Source organism: Felis catus, chromosome E2, assembly GCF_018350175.1.
Source record: "Felis catus isolate Fca126 chromosome E2, F.catus_Fca126_mat1.0, whole genome shotgun sequence".
In the NCBI taxonomy this organism is placed as follows: domain Eukaryota; kingdom Metazoa; phylum Chordata; class Mammalia; order Carnivora; family Felidae; genus Felis; species Felis catus.
In genome coordinates, this window is record NC_058382.1 from 17554411 (window position 1) to 17567321 (window position 12911).

The following is a 12911-nucleotide window of genomic DNA, read 5'->3' on the forward strand; positions in this document are numbered from 1 at the left end:
TGGGGTGTGGGGCTGTGTTGGTCACCACCGTGTTCCCGGCGTCACCCTGTACAGGTCTGGGCCACACCAAGCACTGACCACCCATCCTTGCTTTTGTGAAGCATGACAGACACTAGGGAGGAATCAAAGGCAGAGGCCATGCTCATGTTCAACCCGGAAGAGAAACATCCCTTTTCGGAGGATCCCTTTATCTGACTCTCCCATATATGTGCCCATGGACAGAGCTGTGAAAGCCTGGCATTAGCTCAGGCCCTGCAAGGAAGGGATCACAGACACCAAGACACTCGGGGCCTGCGTTAGATTAGCCGCACCCAGACACATAGGTTGAATGTGACAGCATGCAGACGGGGGGAGTGTCCTGGTATCAGGACTACAGTTAGTTCGAGAAAACGCTCCAATAGCCTGGAACTTTGGTTTCAGGGAACCTGGTCTCAAAAATATGCAAGGCATTCTGAAAGCCACACAGGGGATGGGCCGCGGAAGGAGTAGTAGCCCTCCCTACGTTCAGGAAATTGGTGCACCCCACTGGGCGGTGTTGGACAAGCTACATTTTAACTTTAAAGTCTAGATACATGTGACCATTTGACCATAGTAGTACTGTTCCTGCATGGTGCTGGGGGGTAGTCCAGGCACCCTCTTGCGGAGGCAGAGGGGTCCATGCTAGAGGAACTAGCCTGCCCGCATGTATATTTTCCCACATTCCTTTCTTCCAAACTTGTAATTAGCTACTGCTTGGTGTGTGTCCCCTTCCAGGCCTGCATTTCCTCGTGTCCACATTCCCTCCAACCAGCCACAGCCTCTGCCTTGGAGAGCCGACGTCCACTGTCTGCTTGGTACCTGAACCTGGAAAAGGTTCTTAACTCCCACGCTTCCTCATCTGAGGGCTGGATCCTTGGTATCAGACACCAGGGCCCTACAGCTCTTCCTGCCAGTCTCTGCAGTCTTGCCTAAGAGCTAGGTTATTGGATAGGGTCCACATTGTCCTCCTCCGTATAGGGGATAGAGGCCTCTGGTGAGGTAGCCTCAAGTCTCTCTCCAGTCCATCCACTTCAGGCCCCAACCTGATCTGGGTCAGCCTTCTGCCACAGTGGCCCCTTCCCTGGGCACCCTTCTTCACTTCTGTCCCCCGTGTGCAAATAGACCTACCACTGGAGCTTCCTGAAGATCAGGGGGCACGACTCTGTTCAAAACCTCCAACGGCTTCTCATATCACTTAGAAAATCTGGACTCTTCCCAGCAGTCTACAGGGTCCTGCATCATCTCCGCCTTCACACTTTCCAGCCTCAACACAGCATCCTTCCCTCACCCCACCTCAGCACCCACTTCAGTCCCTTTTATTCACCATGCATCCCTCAGCCCCTACACTTCTGAACAGCATGTGCATGAGGTACCCTTTCCACCCCCTGTGTAGTTGACTCCAACCTGAGCATCCTTCAGATCTCAGCTGAGTAGTCACTTCCTCCAGGAAGCCTCTCTCAATCTCTCTTCTCGGGTCGGGTCTCCTGGTTATAGGGTCTCACAGTTCCCATGACTCGCTCCTGAAGGCTCCCCTCCCCGTCACCACAGCGGCTTTACACTTGCTTGTGTGATTATTTAACATTTGTTTCCCCACCAAATGGTGAGATATGTGAGGTCAGGACCTGTGCCTATATTTTCGCAGTACTGAATTCCCAGTACACTGCACGAGTAGGCACACACTAAATTGTTTAAATTTAAAAAAAGGGTTGAGGAATGGTGCGCTCTGGCTCCCCCTCATGCCAGCAACTGGTATTTTGTAGCTGGCACTAGATCTCCAATCTTCCCCCTCCCTAGACCCCCCTTGGCCAAGACACCTCACGCTCCCTGCTGGCTTCACCTGACCTCAGCCACCAAGGGTAACAAACAAGGACCTCATTATGCTGCTGGAGGAGCTGCTCGGGAGTCAGATCAGGTCCCTGGGACTCAGGTTGTTCCCATGGCCAATGGAAGATCATTTTCAAAGCCTACACCCACCAAGAAAACTGTTAAAGAATCTAGGGTTCTATCCCATGAGGACGAGGTCATGTGCACCAGGTCATGCGGATCGCCAGCCCAGTCTTGGGCCCTCTTCACCATGCCCCTCACACTAGCATCACTCCAGAGAACACTCAGAGGACTTAAGTCCTTCTCCCCTACCCCCATCTCTGCCTTTGGACCCACCACCACAGGTGGACTGGGGCCAGAGAACACTATTCCTTTTACTGCCCATCTCATTCCTGGATCTCCAATGAGGCCTGGTGTTACCAAGGCCCAGGGTTTGGGCTTCCAAACCTCCAGGTCTGGTGCCTGAGAGGGACCTAGGGCAGCCCAAGACAGAGTGAGGACCAGCCTTGCAGAGACATAGGGCTGAAAGGTCCAGATCAATCTGGACCAGGCCTTAGGCCCACAGAATCACAGGGTCTACACTCCCTAACTACACTTTCTTACCTCCTACTCTCAAATCAGCTGAATCTGGTACCTGCCCAACCAGCCCCCTGACACTGCTCTCACTGAGGTCACTGTGGCCTTGGTATCATTAAACACAATTGTCACTTGGGTCTGACTTGCCTGGTTTGCTTCACTCTGTCCCTCCATCTGCTGCTCCTGCTTAGTCTCTGTCAGGTTTTTCTCCCTGTCCCTTAAATATGGGAAGTCCCATAGGCTGTCTCATGACCCTGATGGTCTCCATTCCCCATTCCCCATCTCGGATGATAGAGCCTCTTTTCTGTTCCCAGCTCCAGCCTCAGACCAGGGTCCCGAGGTCTCCTGGCCGCCACCCCCGGACGTCCTCTGTCCCCACCCCCCACATTCACCAAGTCCCCCCCTGGCTTCAGCATCTTCCCCAAACCTGCACCTCCTTCCTGGTTCTGTATCAGGTGGCTCCACTGTCCCCTCCCCTGGCCAGAGCCCTGGGCCTCACCCTGGACACTTCCCTCCCCCACAAGCCCTTCAGCTCCATAACCCATCCATTCAGCTTCCTCTCTCACCTACCCCTACTCTTTTCCCCCAGCCCTGTCCCACTCCAGCCTTGTCCTTACCCACCTGGGTGCCTGCCTTGGCTTCCCCCAGGCTCCCAGCTTCAGTCTTCCCCTCTGGTCCACCCTCCTCATGACAGCTGGAAAGATCTTCCTAAGGCCCAGTCCCTCCCTTGTCCCTCCTCTGCATAGATCCTCCATGGATCACCAATACTATCAGGCCAGTCTGATATCTTCAGCCTGGAGGTCCTGGACTCTGCTCACCTCTCCTGCCTTGTTTCTACCACAGTACCTCCACTGCCTGGCATTTACTAAGTCCTTGCTTGTGTTGGGCCCTGTGCTGGGAACAGCTTTCCCTTTCTTCTTGGCCTAATTATCTCCTTCGGAGGTCATGCTCAGATCTCATCTTTCCTCCAGGAAGCTTCCCTGACCACACCCTAGGCTGAGTCAGGCACCTTTCCTGGGCTCCCGTAATCTCCTAGGCTTCCCTCATCACCACATCTTGGATCGCTCCAAACTGTCACTGTCTGAGAAGGGCTTGAGGCTGTCTAGGTCATGGCAGCATCATCCAGCACAGGGCATGCCCAGGGAGCACGCTCAGGGAATTCTGTTGACTGAATGGATGACCATCCTTAGCCTCATCCAGGAACCTCAGACAGAATGGAGCAGGGGTCTCTCCCCAGAGGAGGCATTCCCAACTCCAGACCCCTGCACAATCCCCCCCAAACCCCACAGACAGAGACAAGGGCAAGGGCCTAGGCCCAAGCTTAGAAAAATAGGACTTTCTTGTTGTGCCCCGGTGCCCCCGACACCCTCCCCATCAGAGTTTTAAAAACCGTGAGCAATTTGGTGAGTCTGAGGCCAGGTCCCACAGGGTGCCTGGGTCCTCCCACCCCTGGGGCCAGAAGGGCCGTAGAGGTGGGTGCGAGGCTAGGGTCCCGTGGGTTCGTGGCTGGGCCTCCAGGGCTCACAGTCCAGCTGGACCACGGTGTGGGCCCTGGGCACAGCAGGCTCAGGGGCAGGCGGGGCCGGTGTGGGGCCCAGGGCGCCGTTGGTCTGCGAACAAACGCTGCTGACAGGTGCAGGTGCCTTGGCCTTGCCGGGGGGCTGGCCGCCGTGCACCTTGTAGCGCATGAGCAGCACGAAGATGAAGACCAGTACCGAGGCCACGATGACTCCACCAAGGGCGATGATCATGGTGCCGCCCAGGAAGGGTGCGTGCGGGGCCCCACAGGGCCGCAGCGCCGGCTCGGTGGAGAAGCGGGAGCAGCCCACTGGCCGTGTGGCCGTCAGCCCGGTGGCGCCGTCCTCGTACACCGCTAGCACGCACAGGTCATAGGTGCGGCCAGATGCCAGGTCCGACAACAGGAAGGAGCGGCTGTCGGCGGGAATCATCCTGGAGGGACAGGCAGGCAGGGGTCAGGTCTCTGGCTGCCCGGCACCCACCCTGCACTCTACCCCAACCCTGCAGTCTGGCGAATCCTCCTCCCCCCCACCCCCCACCAGTCCGCTGCTACCCCGAGTTCCCTCTCACCACTGCTCAAATTCCCTTTCATCTGATACCCTTCAGCTGCCTGACTGATAACCTCTGGGTCATCTTATGCTCCTGGCGCCTGCTGCTCAGATCCCCCAGTTTAATCTCCCTCCAGCCCCAGTGCCCAGATTCCCTCCCAGGCTGCTGCCCACTGTTTCTCTGCTCTGCTGCTCAGTTTCACTGGAGCCTCACTGCCCAACTTCCCTCCGGTCCCACCCCCCAGTCTCTCTCTACACCCTCGCTCAACTTCCCATCTTTCCCATCTGCCTCTCCTCCAGTCTGGGCCTGATTTCCCTTTTCCAACTGCCTGATTTTCCTCCAGCGTACAGCTAGAATTCTCTCATCTAACCACCCGATTCCCCCATGCTGCTGATGCCTGATTTCCTTCTAACCTGCCAATGAATGTCCCCCTAGCCCCATTGCCTTATTATTATTATTGTTGTATCTAGGGCCTGCTTTCCAGTGAGCCCTGTCAGCTGATTCCGTTTTCATGAAACTGATGTGCCTCAGTCATCACAGCTGATTTCTTTTCCTCCCTGTTGCCTTATTTCTTCTTCCAGCTCTGTCTCTTGATTCCCTTCTTATCTCTGTTGCCTGGTTCTTATTTATCCTTACCTTTCCCATTTCCTTTTATCCTTAGCACCCAACTCTACTTATTTCCTTTTGCAGCAGAGCACCCTGTGGGAGACTTAACTTGTTGTATAACCTGCTTTATTCCTCAACTGCTTTAATGAGGGAGTTACAGGGAACTCTGTGATTGTCTCTGAGAGGGTGGCTATCTAGAAGAGCACTTGTCTCATCCTCGCCAGGCAAGGTGGACAGGATTTGTGTGATTATCAGGTGTGGGGCCCTCCATGGAGCCCACTCTCCCTACATGGAGTGCTGCTGTCTGAGGAAAGGAACAGAATAGCTCACTAGATTTCCAGGACTGAAAGGGGAATCGATTGACGATCTCTTGAGATGTGGGCCCCTGGGGAAGGAAAGTGGACCCAGGAACTGGGTTTATAAGGTGCACGCCCCAGGCCCCGGGAAGCCCGATCCTCTACAGCCAGGCCTCAGGGACTGCACCCTTGGCCTAGCCTGGCAGCGGGAAGAGGGAAGCGTCCATAGCCATCCATGCAAGTTAGACTTGGGTGAGAAGTGTCAGCAGCATCTGTGTCAGAGCCACCACTACGGCCACATGTGGCCACAGCAGATGTTCCAAATGCTCTCGGCTCGGGGGCAGAAGATGTACTGATCCACTTCTTGGGGCTTCTAAGCCCCAAGTTTTCTTCTACTGTTTGCAACAACTGAACAGAGACGGGAATCCCCAACGGTGGCAAAGTGAATGTTCCTGTTCACCTAGTAGGTGGAGCTTGAACTAGGTTTGATTTGATTTAGAAAATCAAAACGTGAGATGTCACATTAGAACACTAAACATGTGGAGTTCACACTGCACAAACCCAAAGCCTATTTAGCCTCCTCCCCCATTTTTCCTTTCAATCTGGTCTGAGTTCCTTTGCAGCAGGGCCCCCTCATTTCATTTTCCCCGTGAACTCTGTACCTTCCTGTTTGATCTCCTTTTCTTCTCACAGCACGGTTTGCATCTAGCCCTGTCATCTGGAAACAACTAGTTTTTCTTTATCTTTATATTTGATTTGTCTGTACCCCTCTACCTGGCTCCCCCCATTAACTTGGGACTCTTCTGGCCTGATTACTTTTTACTCTTGCTGCCTGATTTCTTTTTTACATCTGTTACTATTGACTTTTGCTGCCTTATTTCTTTTTATCACTGCTGCCAGATTTCTTTTACCTTCAGCCTCATTTCTCAGCTGTGCAGCAACCTGGGGTGTCAATGGATGTATTTCCAACCCTCCCCCCACCTCAGTCTGCCACCCAAGCTACCCACTGCCTGGACCCTGCACCTGTAGACGAGGATGTCATCGGCTGAGCTGTTGTACTGGATCTGGTACATGCGGATCCCCGGGATAGGCCGCTGATCTGGCCACTGGACAAGAGCAGCTGTGGCCCCATGCTCAGTCACCTGGACACCACGGTCCGTAGGGGGCGCAGTGTCAGCTGCCTTGGCGGAGGCGGAGGCGGAGGCAGAGGCAGCAGAGGGCGGGGTGAGGGCATCAGGATCCCCGTCCCGCGGGGGGTCACAACTGGTGCTGTTGGCTAGCTGGGGGGGTGGCGGGGGGCCCACGGTCAGCTCAACAGCAGCGGTGGCCTCACCAGCTGCATTGGCCGCAATGCAAGTGAAAATGCCACCATCGCCCGGCTCAGTGACCAGCAGCTCCAACGTCCCATTAGGGAAGGCACGAGCACGGCTCGAATTGCCCACCAGCCGGCCCTGGGGTGACACCCAACGCACACGGGGCTCAGGGTCCCCCACTGCCCGGCAGCGCAGGGCAGCTGGCCGACCCGCAGGCACTGCCAGCGGTGGCGAGCGGTGAGTCACCACAGGGGGCTCGCACACAAATTCCTCCTCGCCCACAGCCCAGAAGTAGCGGCCACCCAGAGCGGGTGGGGAGGCACAGGCCTCCAGGTCATCCTCCCTGGCCAGCCTCCGCAGCCACACCAGCTCGCAGTTGCAGTGGAGCGGGTTCCCACCGAAGGCCAGCACCAGGGCGGAGGCAGGTGAGCCTCGGGGCCTGGCTAGCAGCGGCAGGCGGGAGAAAAGTGGGTCGGGCGGGATGGTGGTCAGGCGATTGGAGGTCATGTCCAGCCGTGCCAACTTGTGCAGGCGGGAAAAGGCGCCAGCGGGCACAGAGGCCAGCAGGTTGTGGTCGAGGCCCAGTGTGTTGACATTGCCCAGGCGGCCCAAAGCCTCCCAGGGAAGCTGCTCCAGGTTGTTGTAGGAGAGGTCGAGATCCTCTAGTGTCTCGGCGCAGTCATCCAGGGCACCGGCCGCCAGGGCTGCCAGCTGGTTGTTGCTCAGGATGAGGTGGCGCAAGTTGACCAGGCCGCGCAGCTGACCCTCGCCCAGCGAGGTCAGCCGGTTCCCATCTAGGTGCAGGGCACGGAGGGCGCGCAGGTCGGCAAAGGCGCCGGCTGCCACGTGGCGGATGGTGTTACGCGACAAGCTCAGATGCAGCAGGCCGGTCATGTTGGCCAGGTCCCGGCGGCGCACGGCCGCGATGAAGTTGTCCGCCAGGCGCAGCTCGGCTGCCCGGCGGTCTAGCGAGGGTGGCACGAACAGAAGGCCTGCCCCCGGGCACAGCACGCTTAGGGGCAGGGACTGCGTCTGGCAGCGGCAGCGGCGGGGACACGGGCTGGGTGCGGCTGGCTGGGACGGAGACGAGGCGGGGGCCAGCGGCAGCAGGCAGAGGAGCAGTGGAAGGACGGCCATTTCGGGCAGGGCGGCCTACAGGGAAGAAGGGAGGCATTAGGGCGGGCTGAGGCCAGAAGAGGGGTGCCAGAGGGCATTAGGGTGGTCCAAGACCAGGAGAGAAGGTCACAGTGGGCTGAGAGCAGAAGAGTTGGGTCAAAGATGGTCAGAGAGAGGAGTGGGAGTGGTCAGACACATCAAAAGGCAGAAGAGATGGTCAAAGACTCAGAGGGATGTGTCATGGAGGGACACGGGGAGCAGAAATGGTCAGAGGAAAGGGAGGTAACTAGAGATGGTCAGAGACAGTTAGACAATGGGGGGGAGTGGGCAGGAGGGAAGCCAGAGTGTTTTAAATGTGGTCAAAGAGATGGGCAAAGCTGGCCAGAAGGAAGAAGTGGTCAGGGTGGTGGGAATGGCTACAAGTAGTCAAACATGACCAGAGAAGGGAGGTGGTTAGAGATGGTCAAGAAGATGAGAAGTGGACAAAGGAAGGCACATAGTCAGGGGTGGTGAGATCTAAGAGAGATGATCAGAGATGGTCAGAAATGGTCAAAAGCCAGAGAGGCAGTCAGAGAGAGGAGGAAAGGACAGACGTGTCAGACACAGCTGGAGATAAGGACAGCTGATTAGGAAGAGGAGTACGGGGAGAGGTCATCAGAGAGGAAAGGCAGCCAGAGATGTTAGAAATGATTAGGGAATTCCAGTACTCAAGAGGGACAGAGAGAAGAGAGGTGGTCGGTAAGGGCCAGAGATGGTTGGAATGGCCATAGACTGGCAGTCAGAGTAGGCAGTGGGCGGAGGGCAAGAGTGATGGCAAAAGATGGTCAGAGACAGGCAAACGCTTAGAGTGAGGGGTGGACAAGAGCGAGGAGCTGGTGAAAGATGATTAGAGAGAGGCACGACGGACAGAGATGTCAAAGGTGGTCACTGAGTGAAGCAGTAGACAGAGGTGGCCTGAGAGAGAAGCGGTGGACAGAAGTGTCAAAGATGATCGGAGCGAGGAGTGGTGAACAGAGATGGTCAGTGAGAGGAGCAGTGGCTAGGAGAGGTGTCTAGAGACAGATGAGACAGATGGTGGGAAGAAACTGGAGAACAGAGTGAGAGATCAGAGACCTGGAGGTGCCAACAACTGGGGAAGAGGTCACAGGGGCAATGCTGGTCGAATAAATGTCCAGAGAGGCACGGCAGGAGCTGGAGGCAAACCCTTGGTGGTGGTGGTAGGGTGTCTGTTTCCTGGGGAAACCCCAAGGGTGCCCAGGGGGACCTAGCCCTCACTTACCTCCACCCCCAGCCACAAAGTTCCTCCCAAGTCCCTCCCCCACATGAGGGTCCCCCAATAGCCTTACCTGAGCTGGAAGCCCCCCCCCAGGGAGCAGAGTCCTCAGGCTCCAAGAGGTCAGGGGCTAGGTCTCTGGAGGGGGCGCCTGGTCATCCCTTCTCTGTCCCCAAGGCCTCTGCAGAGGGACTGTGCTGTGTCTCAGCCAAGATCTGTGGCCATGGAGTCTGCAGACCTTGATACTTGGGGTCCTAGATCTCCAAATACACGGCTTCTAAGGGCCAATTTTAGAGACCCAGGCTCCAGTTTGGGTTGGTCAGAGCGAGTGTCTCCTAGCTCTGGTCTTGGGATGCTAAACAGCCAAATGAAGAGTCTAGGGTCTGAGTCTCAAAGCCCAGTCCTGGAATCCAATACTTGGGTGCTGGGTTCAGATATTGGGGTGCTGAGTCAAGATTTGGAGGTCTAGAGACCTCCAATTTCAGCATTCGGGTTTGCAGCAAGGACTCCAGGCTCAAACTCAGGTTTAGGCCCCTTGGAATACCGGGGTTCAGATCTTGGAATTTGAGGCCTAAATCTCAGAGTTCAGGTCCCAAATAGCGGGTTCCAGGGTATAGGTATGGGAATCTGATCCCAGATTCGAGGTCCCAGGCACAGAATTCAGAGTTCAGCTTCAGATTTGGGGTTTTAGATGCAAAGTCTTGAGGTTCAGACTCCAAAATTTGGGGTCCATATTCCAAGTCTTGGGGTTCCAGAGACTGAAGTTGAGATTCCAGCCCCAGATATTAGGTGTTCAGGCTCCAGGTCTTGGGGTCCCAGCCCCAGATCAGGGTCTCAGGCTCAGGTTTCCAGATCTCTGGATCCGATCTCGGGGTGCAGGCCCCCCGATGTCGGGGTGCCGGCCCTGGGTTTGGGGCAGCGTGGTCCAGGCTTGCTTCCCGGGCTGCGGCGGGGACTGGCCCGGAGGGAGGGGGGCGGATGCGGTGGGGAGGGCGGCAAGGCAGCCCCGGGGGCCGGGGTGGGGCGAGGCCTGGGCGAGGACAGACGGACAGACTGGGACACGCGGGGTGGAGGCACTGCAGCGCAGGTGGGGGCGCAGGGGGGAGGGGCCGTGTTCAGAGACCCCTCCCCCGCCGGGGCCGGGGCGGGGGCCGGGCGGGGGCCGGGCAGGCAAGCCGGGTCCGGGCGCTCCCGCGGCCTCCTCGCCGGGAACCTAGGGCCTCGCGCGCGCCCGCGCTTAAAGGCGCAGGCCCTGCGCGTGCCCGCGCTTAAAGGTGTAGGCAGCCCCCTCTCTCAAAGGCGCGCCTCCAGCCCCACTTCCCATGGAGTCGCCCTGGCGTTGCTTGGGAGCAAGAAAAAAATCCTTGGATACAGAGAGACACAGAGAGAGACACAGAGACTGAGACAAAGAGACACACAGATTGAGAGAGACAGAGACAAAAAGATAAGCAGGCTTAGACTGAGAGACAGGAGTACAATGAGAGAGGCAGATAGAGAGATGGAAGGATACACATATTCAAAGAGAGAGGGAAATACACAGAGACAGTGAAATAGATAAGGACAAGACAGAGACAGACAAAGACAGAGACATAGAAAAAGTCAAAGAGACAGAGACATGGGTGGGTGGAGGGGGTAGGTGGGAGGGGGTAGCAGATACTGAACTGGGGCAACTCAACTGTGAAGATGGGTATGTGTATGTGTGTGTGTGTGTGTGTGTGTGTGTGTGTCCAGTTCTTATTCATAGCCCTGGATATGCCTTACATCCCAAAGCCTCGGGCCCCCAAGCCTCTCTCCTGTCCCCTTGTCTCAGCACCACCTCCCTGGGATGCCCTTTCCTGGGTGGCATTTCCTTACTTGGACCCTGTTCAGCAACAAGCCTGATCTTTCAGGCCAGAGAAGAAACTGCTCCTTCCCAAGCCTCCTTGCCCTGGCTGCAAGGGGAAAACTTGGCTCCCCTACCTTGTGCCCTCTGGAGTTATAGCTTAGACCTAAAGACACACTGGGCAGATATCCCATGGAGGAAGAAAAAGATAGGAAATGGGACAGAGGCAGGGGGCTGGACAGGTTGACCCAGAAAAGTGTGTCCACTGCCTTCCCCTCTCAGGTTCACTGACTCAGGTTCACTGCCCCACAGAGGACTCTGCTAGAAATGTACAAACACATGACTCACCAGGTGTGGGGCCTGCCTGTCCAGACTATTGTGAGAAGATAGTGGAGGGAAGGGTGGGGCGTTCCACACGTCTCCCGGCACATGGTATTGCAGGAGGACAGATGTGGGTGGTGGCCTGCATGCCTGCCCTGGGAACTTGGTGATAGCAACATGGAGGACCTGATCTTTGGGGCCCCTGGTCTGAAGGGAACACAGTCTTGGCCTTTGGTCATGGCCCTAACCCTGGGGGAACCTGAATGGTCACAAACCACCCCTGGGGATCTCCCTTCTGAGTAGAGGAGTAAAGCAACCTTGTTGGGGGCAGGAACATCGATGCACATCCACCCTGGCATCCCTAGCTCTGCTGAAGGTTTCAGAACAGACTTTTGGCTCCTTCCACTCATGTGTATTGAAAAACGGCAGCTAAAATTAACTCAGCTCTAGGGCCCGCCTTTCCAGATCATTAGCAAAGTTCATCAGTGCTCCTGGGCCAGCATAGTGGATATTGGTTACTCAGACACTCAAAAAGAGGATGTAGAAGTCTCAGAGACACTACAGAAGTGGTGGAGGTGGGGGAGATACAGGGAAATGCCGGGGGACAATCCGAGAGCACGCTGGAATTAGAGTTCAGTGGAACTGGATGATTTGGGGGAAATGGGCAGGGGATTGGGGGAGAATGAGGCAGAGGATGAAGAAAGTTAATAGAGGCTGCAGGTGAAGAACAGGTTACCGCTCTGGGCAACTGGGGCTTACTTCAGCTGGGGAACATTAAGGAATCTTGCAGAACACATCAAAATGATGGTCCCCCCTCTTTTATTACCCCCTGCAAGATTTCTTCCTGCTGCATTTATCCACCAGTTGTTACCCCTTTGGGTAATAGTTGTGTCTGTGGTGCGAGAGAGTGGTACTGAGAGCCATCTGAGATCTGAGACAGAAAAGCAGAGAGGGATGCCCTGCATGAACTAAACCCGCTGGTCCTCAACATTGTAGTTGTTTTGGGATCGCCTTGAACTTAACAATAGATCTCCAGGCCCCAGTCCCAGAGTTTCTGATTTGATACGTCTAGGTGGGGTCAAACGTTTGCATTTCTACCAAGTTCCCAAGTGATGCTAATGCTGCTGGTCCAGGGACCACACTGTGAGAACCACTGGGTTAAACCAGGGTGCTCTGCAACCTGCATGGAGCTGTCCACCACAGCTGTGCCGAAACCTAGTGGACTGAGGGGACTTAGCATTTTAAGTGTGTGCCAGAGAAACCAGCATATTTAGAGACATAAAGAGGGGTTTGGGAGCAGAGAGGGGCAGAGGCAGAGATGCCGGTTCAACATTTACTGTAGATTTCTGGGCATGGTTGTGTGCTAAATGACACGGCGGCAGAAGTGTGACCAAGGCAGTGTCAGGTCTTGCTTTCATTGAGCTCAAATTTCAAAAGGAAAAAGACACATCTCCAGACAGCCCAGCGTGGTCAGGGCTGCGCTAGGAGAAGCTTGGGCTAGACAGATTGGGACTGTCATGTCAGAGGCCCAGGCCACAGTGGCCAGGGTGTGACAGGGGAAGCACAGGGCAAAGTAATACTTTGATGGCAAAGCACAGGCCAGAGTGGTCAGGGCTCCTGATGGGGGAAGCAGAAGGGTGTGGGGCCCCAGAGGCAGAATCCGACCCTTTAGGCACCCC

The 12911-nt window shown here is 56.0% G+C and overlaps 1 protein-coding gene across 1 annotated transcript; it reads right to left on the minus strand.

Annotated features, from left to right (window-relative positions):
• Window positions 1-3739: 3739 nt before the first annotated feature.
• Window positions 3740-10259, minus strand: LRFN3 (leucine rich repeat and fibronectin type III domain containing 3). The gene is made up of 3 exons (XM_003997932.4): window positions 9163-10259; window positions 6411-7852; window positions 3740-4368 (listed from the first exon to the last, which is right to left on the minus strand). Exons 2-3 carry the CDS (start codon window positions 7835-7837, stop codon window positions 3903-3905), a joined length of 1893 nt encoding a protein of 630 aa, XP_003997981.1. The 5' UTR covers window positions 7838-7852; window positions 9163-10259; the 3' UTR covers window positions 3740-3902.
• Window positions 10260-12911: the final 2652 nt, after the last annotated feature.

Coding starts and splice junctions, on each gene's coding strand:
- LRFN3 (XM_003997932.4), bottom strand. CDS start 7,837: ATGGCCGTCCTTCCACTGCTCCTCTGCCTGCTGCCGCTGGCCCCCGCC. Junction 4,369..6,410: donor GATGACATCCTCGTCTACAG/GTGCAGGGTCCA, acceptor CTGTCCCTCCAG/GATGATTCCCGCCGACAGCC.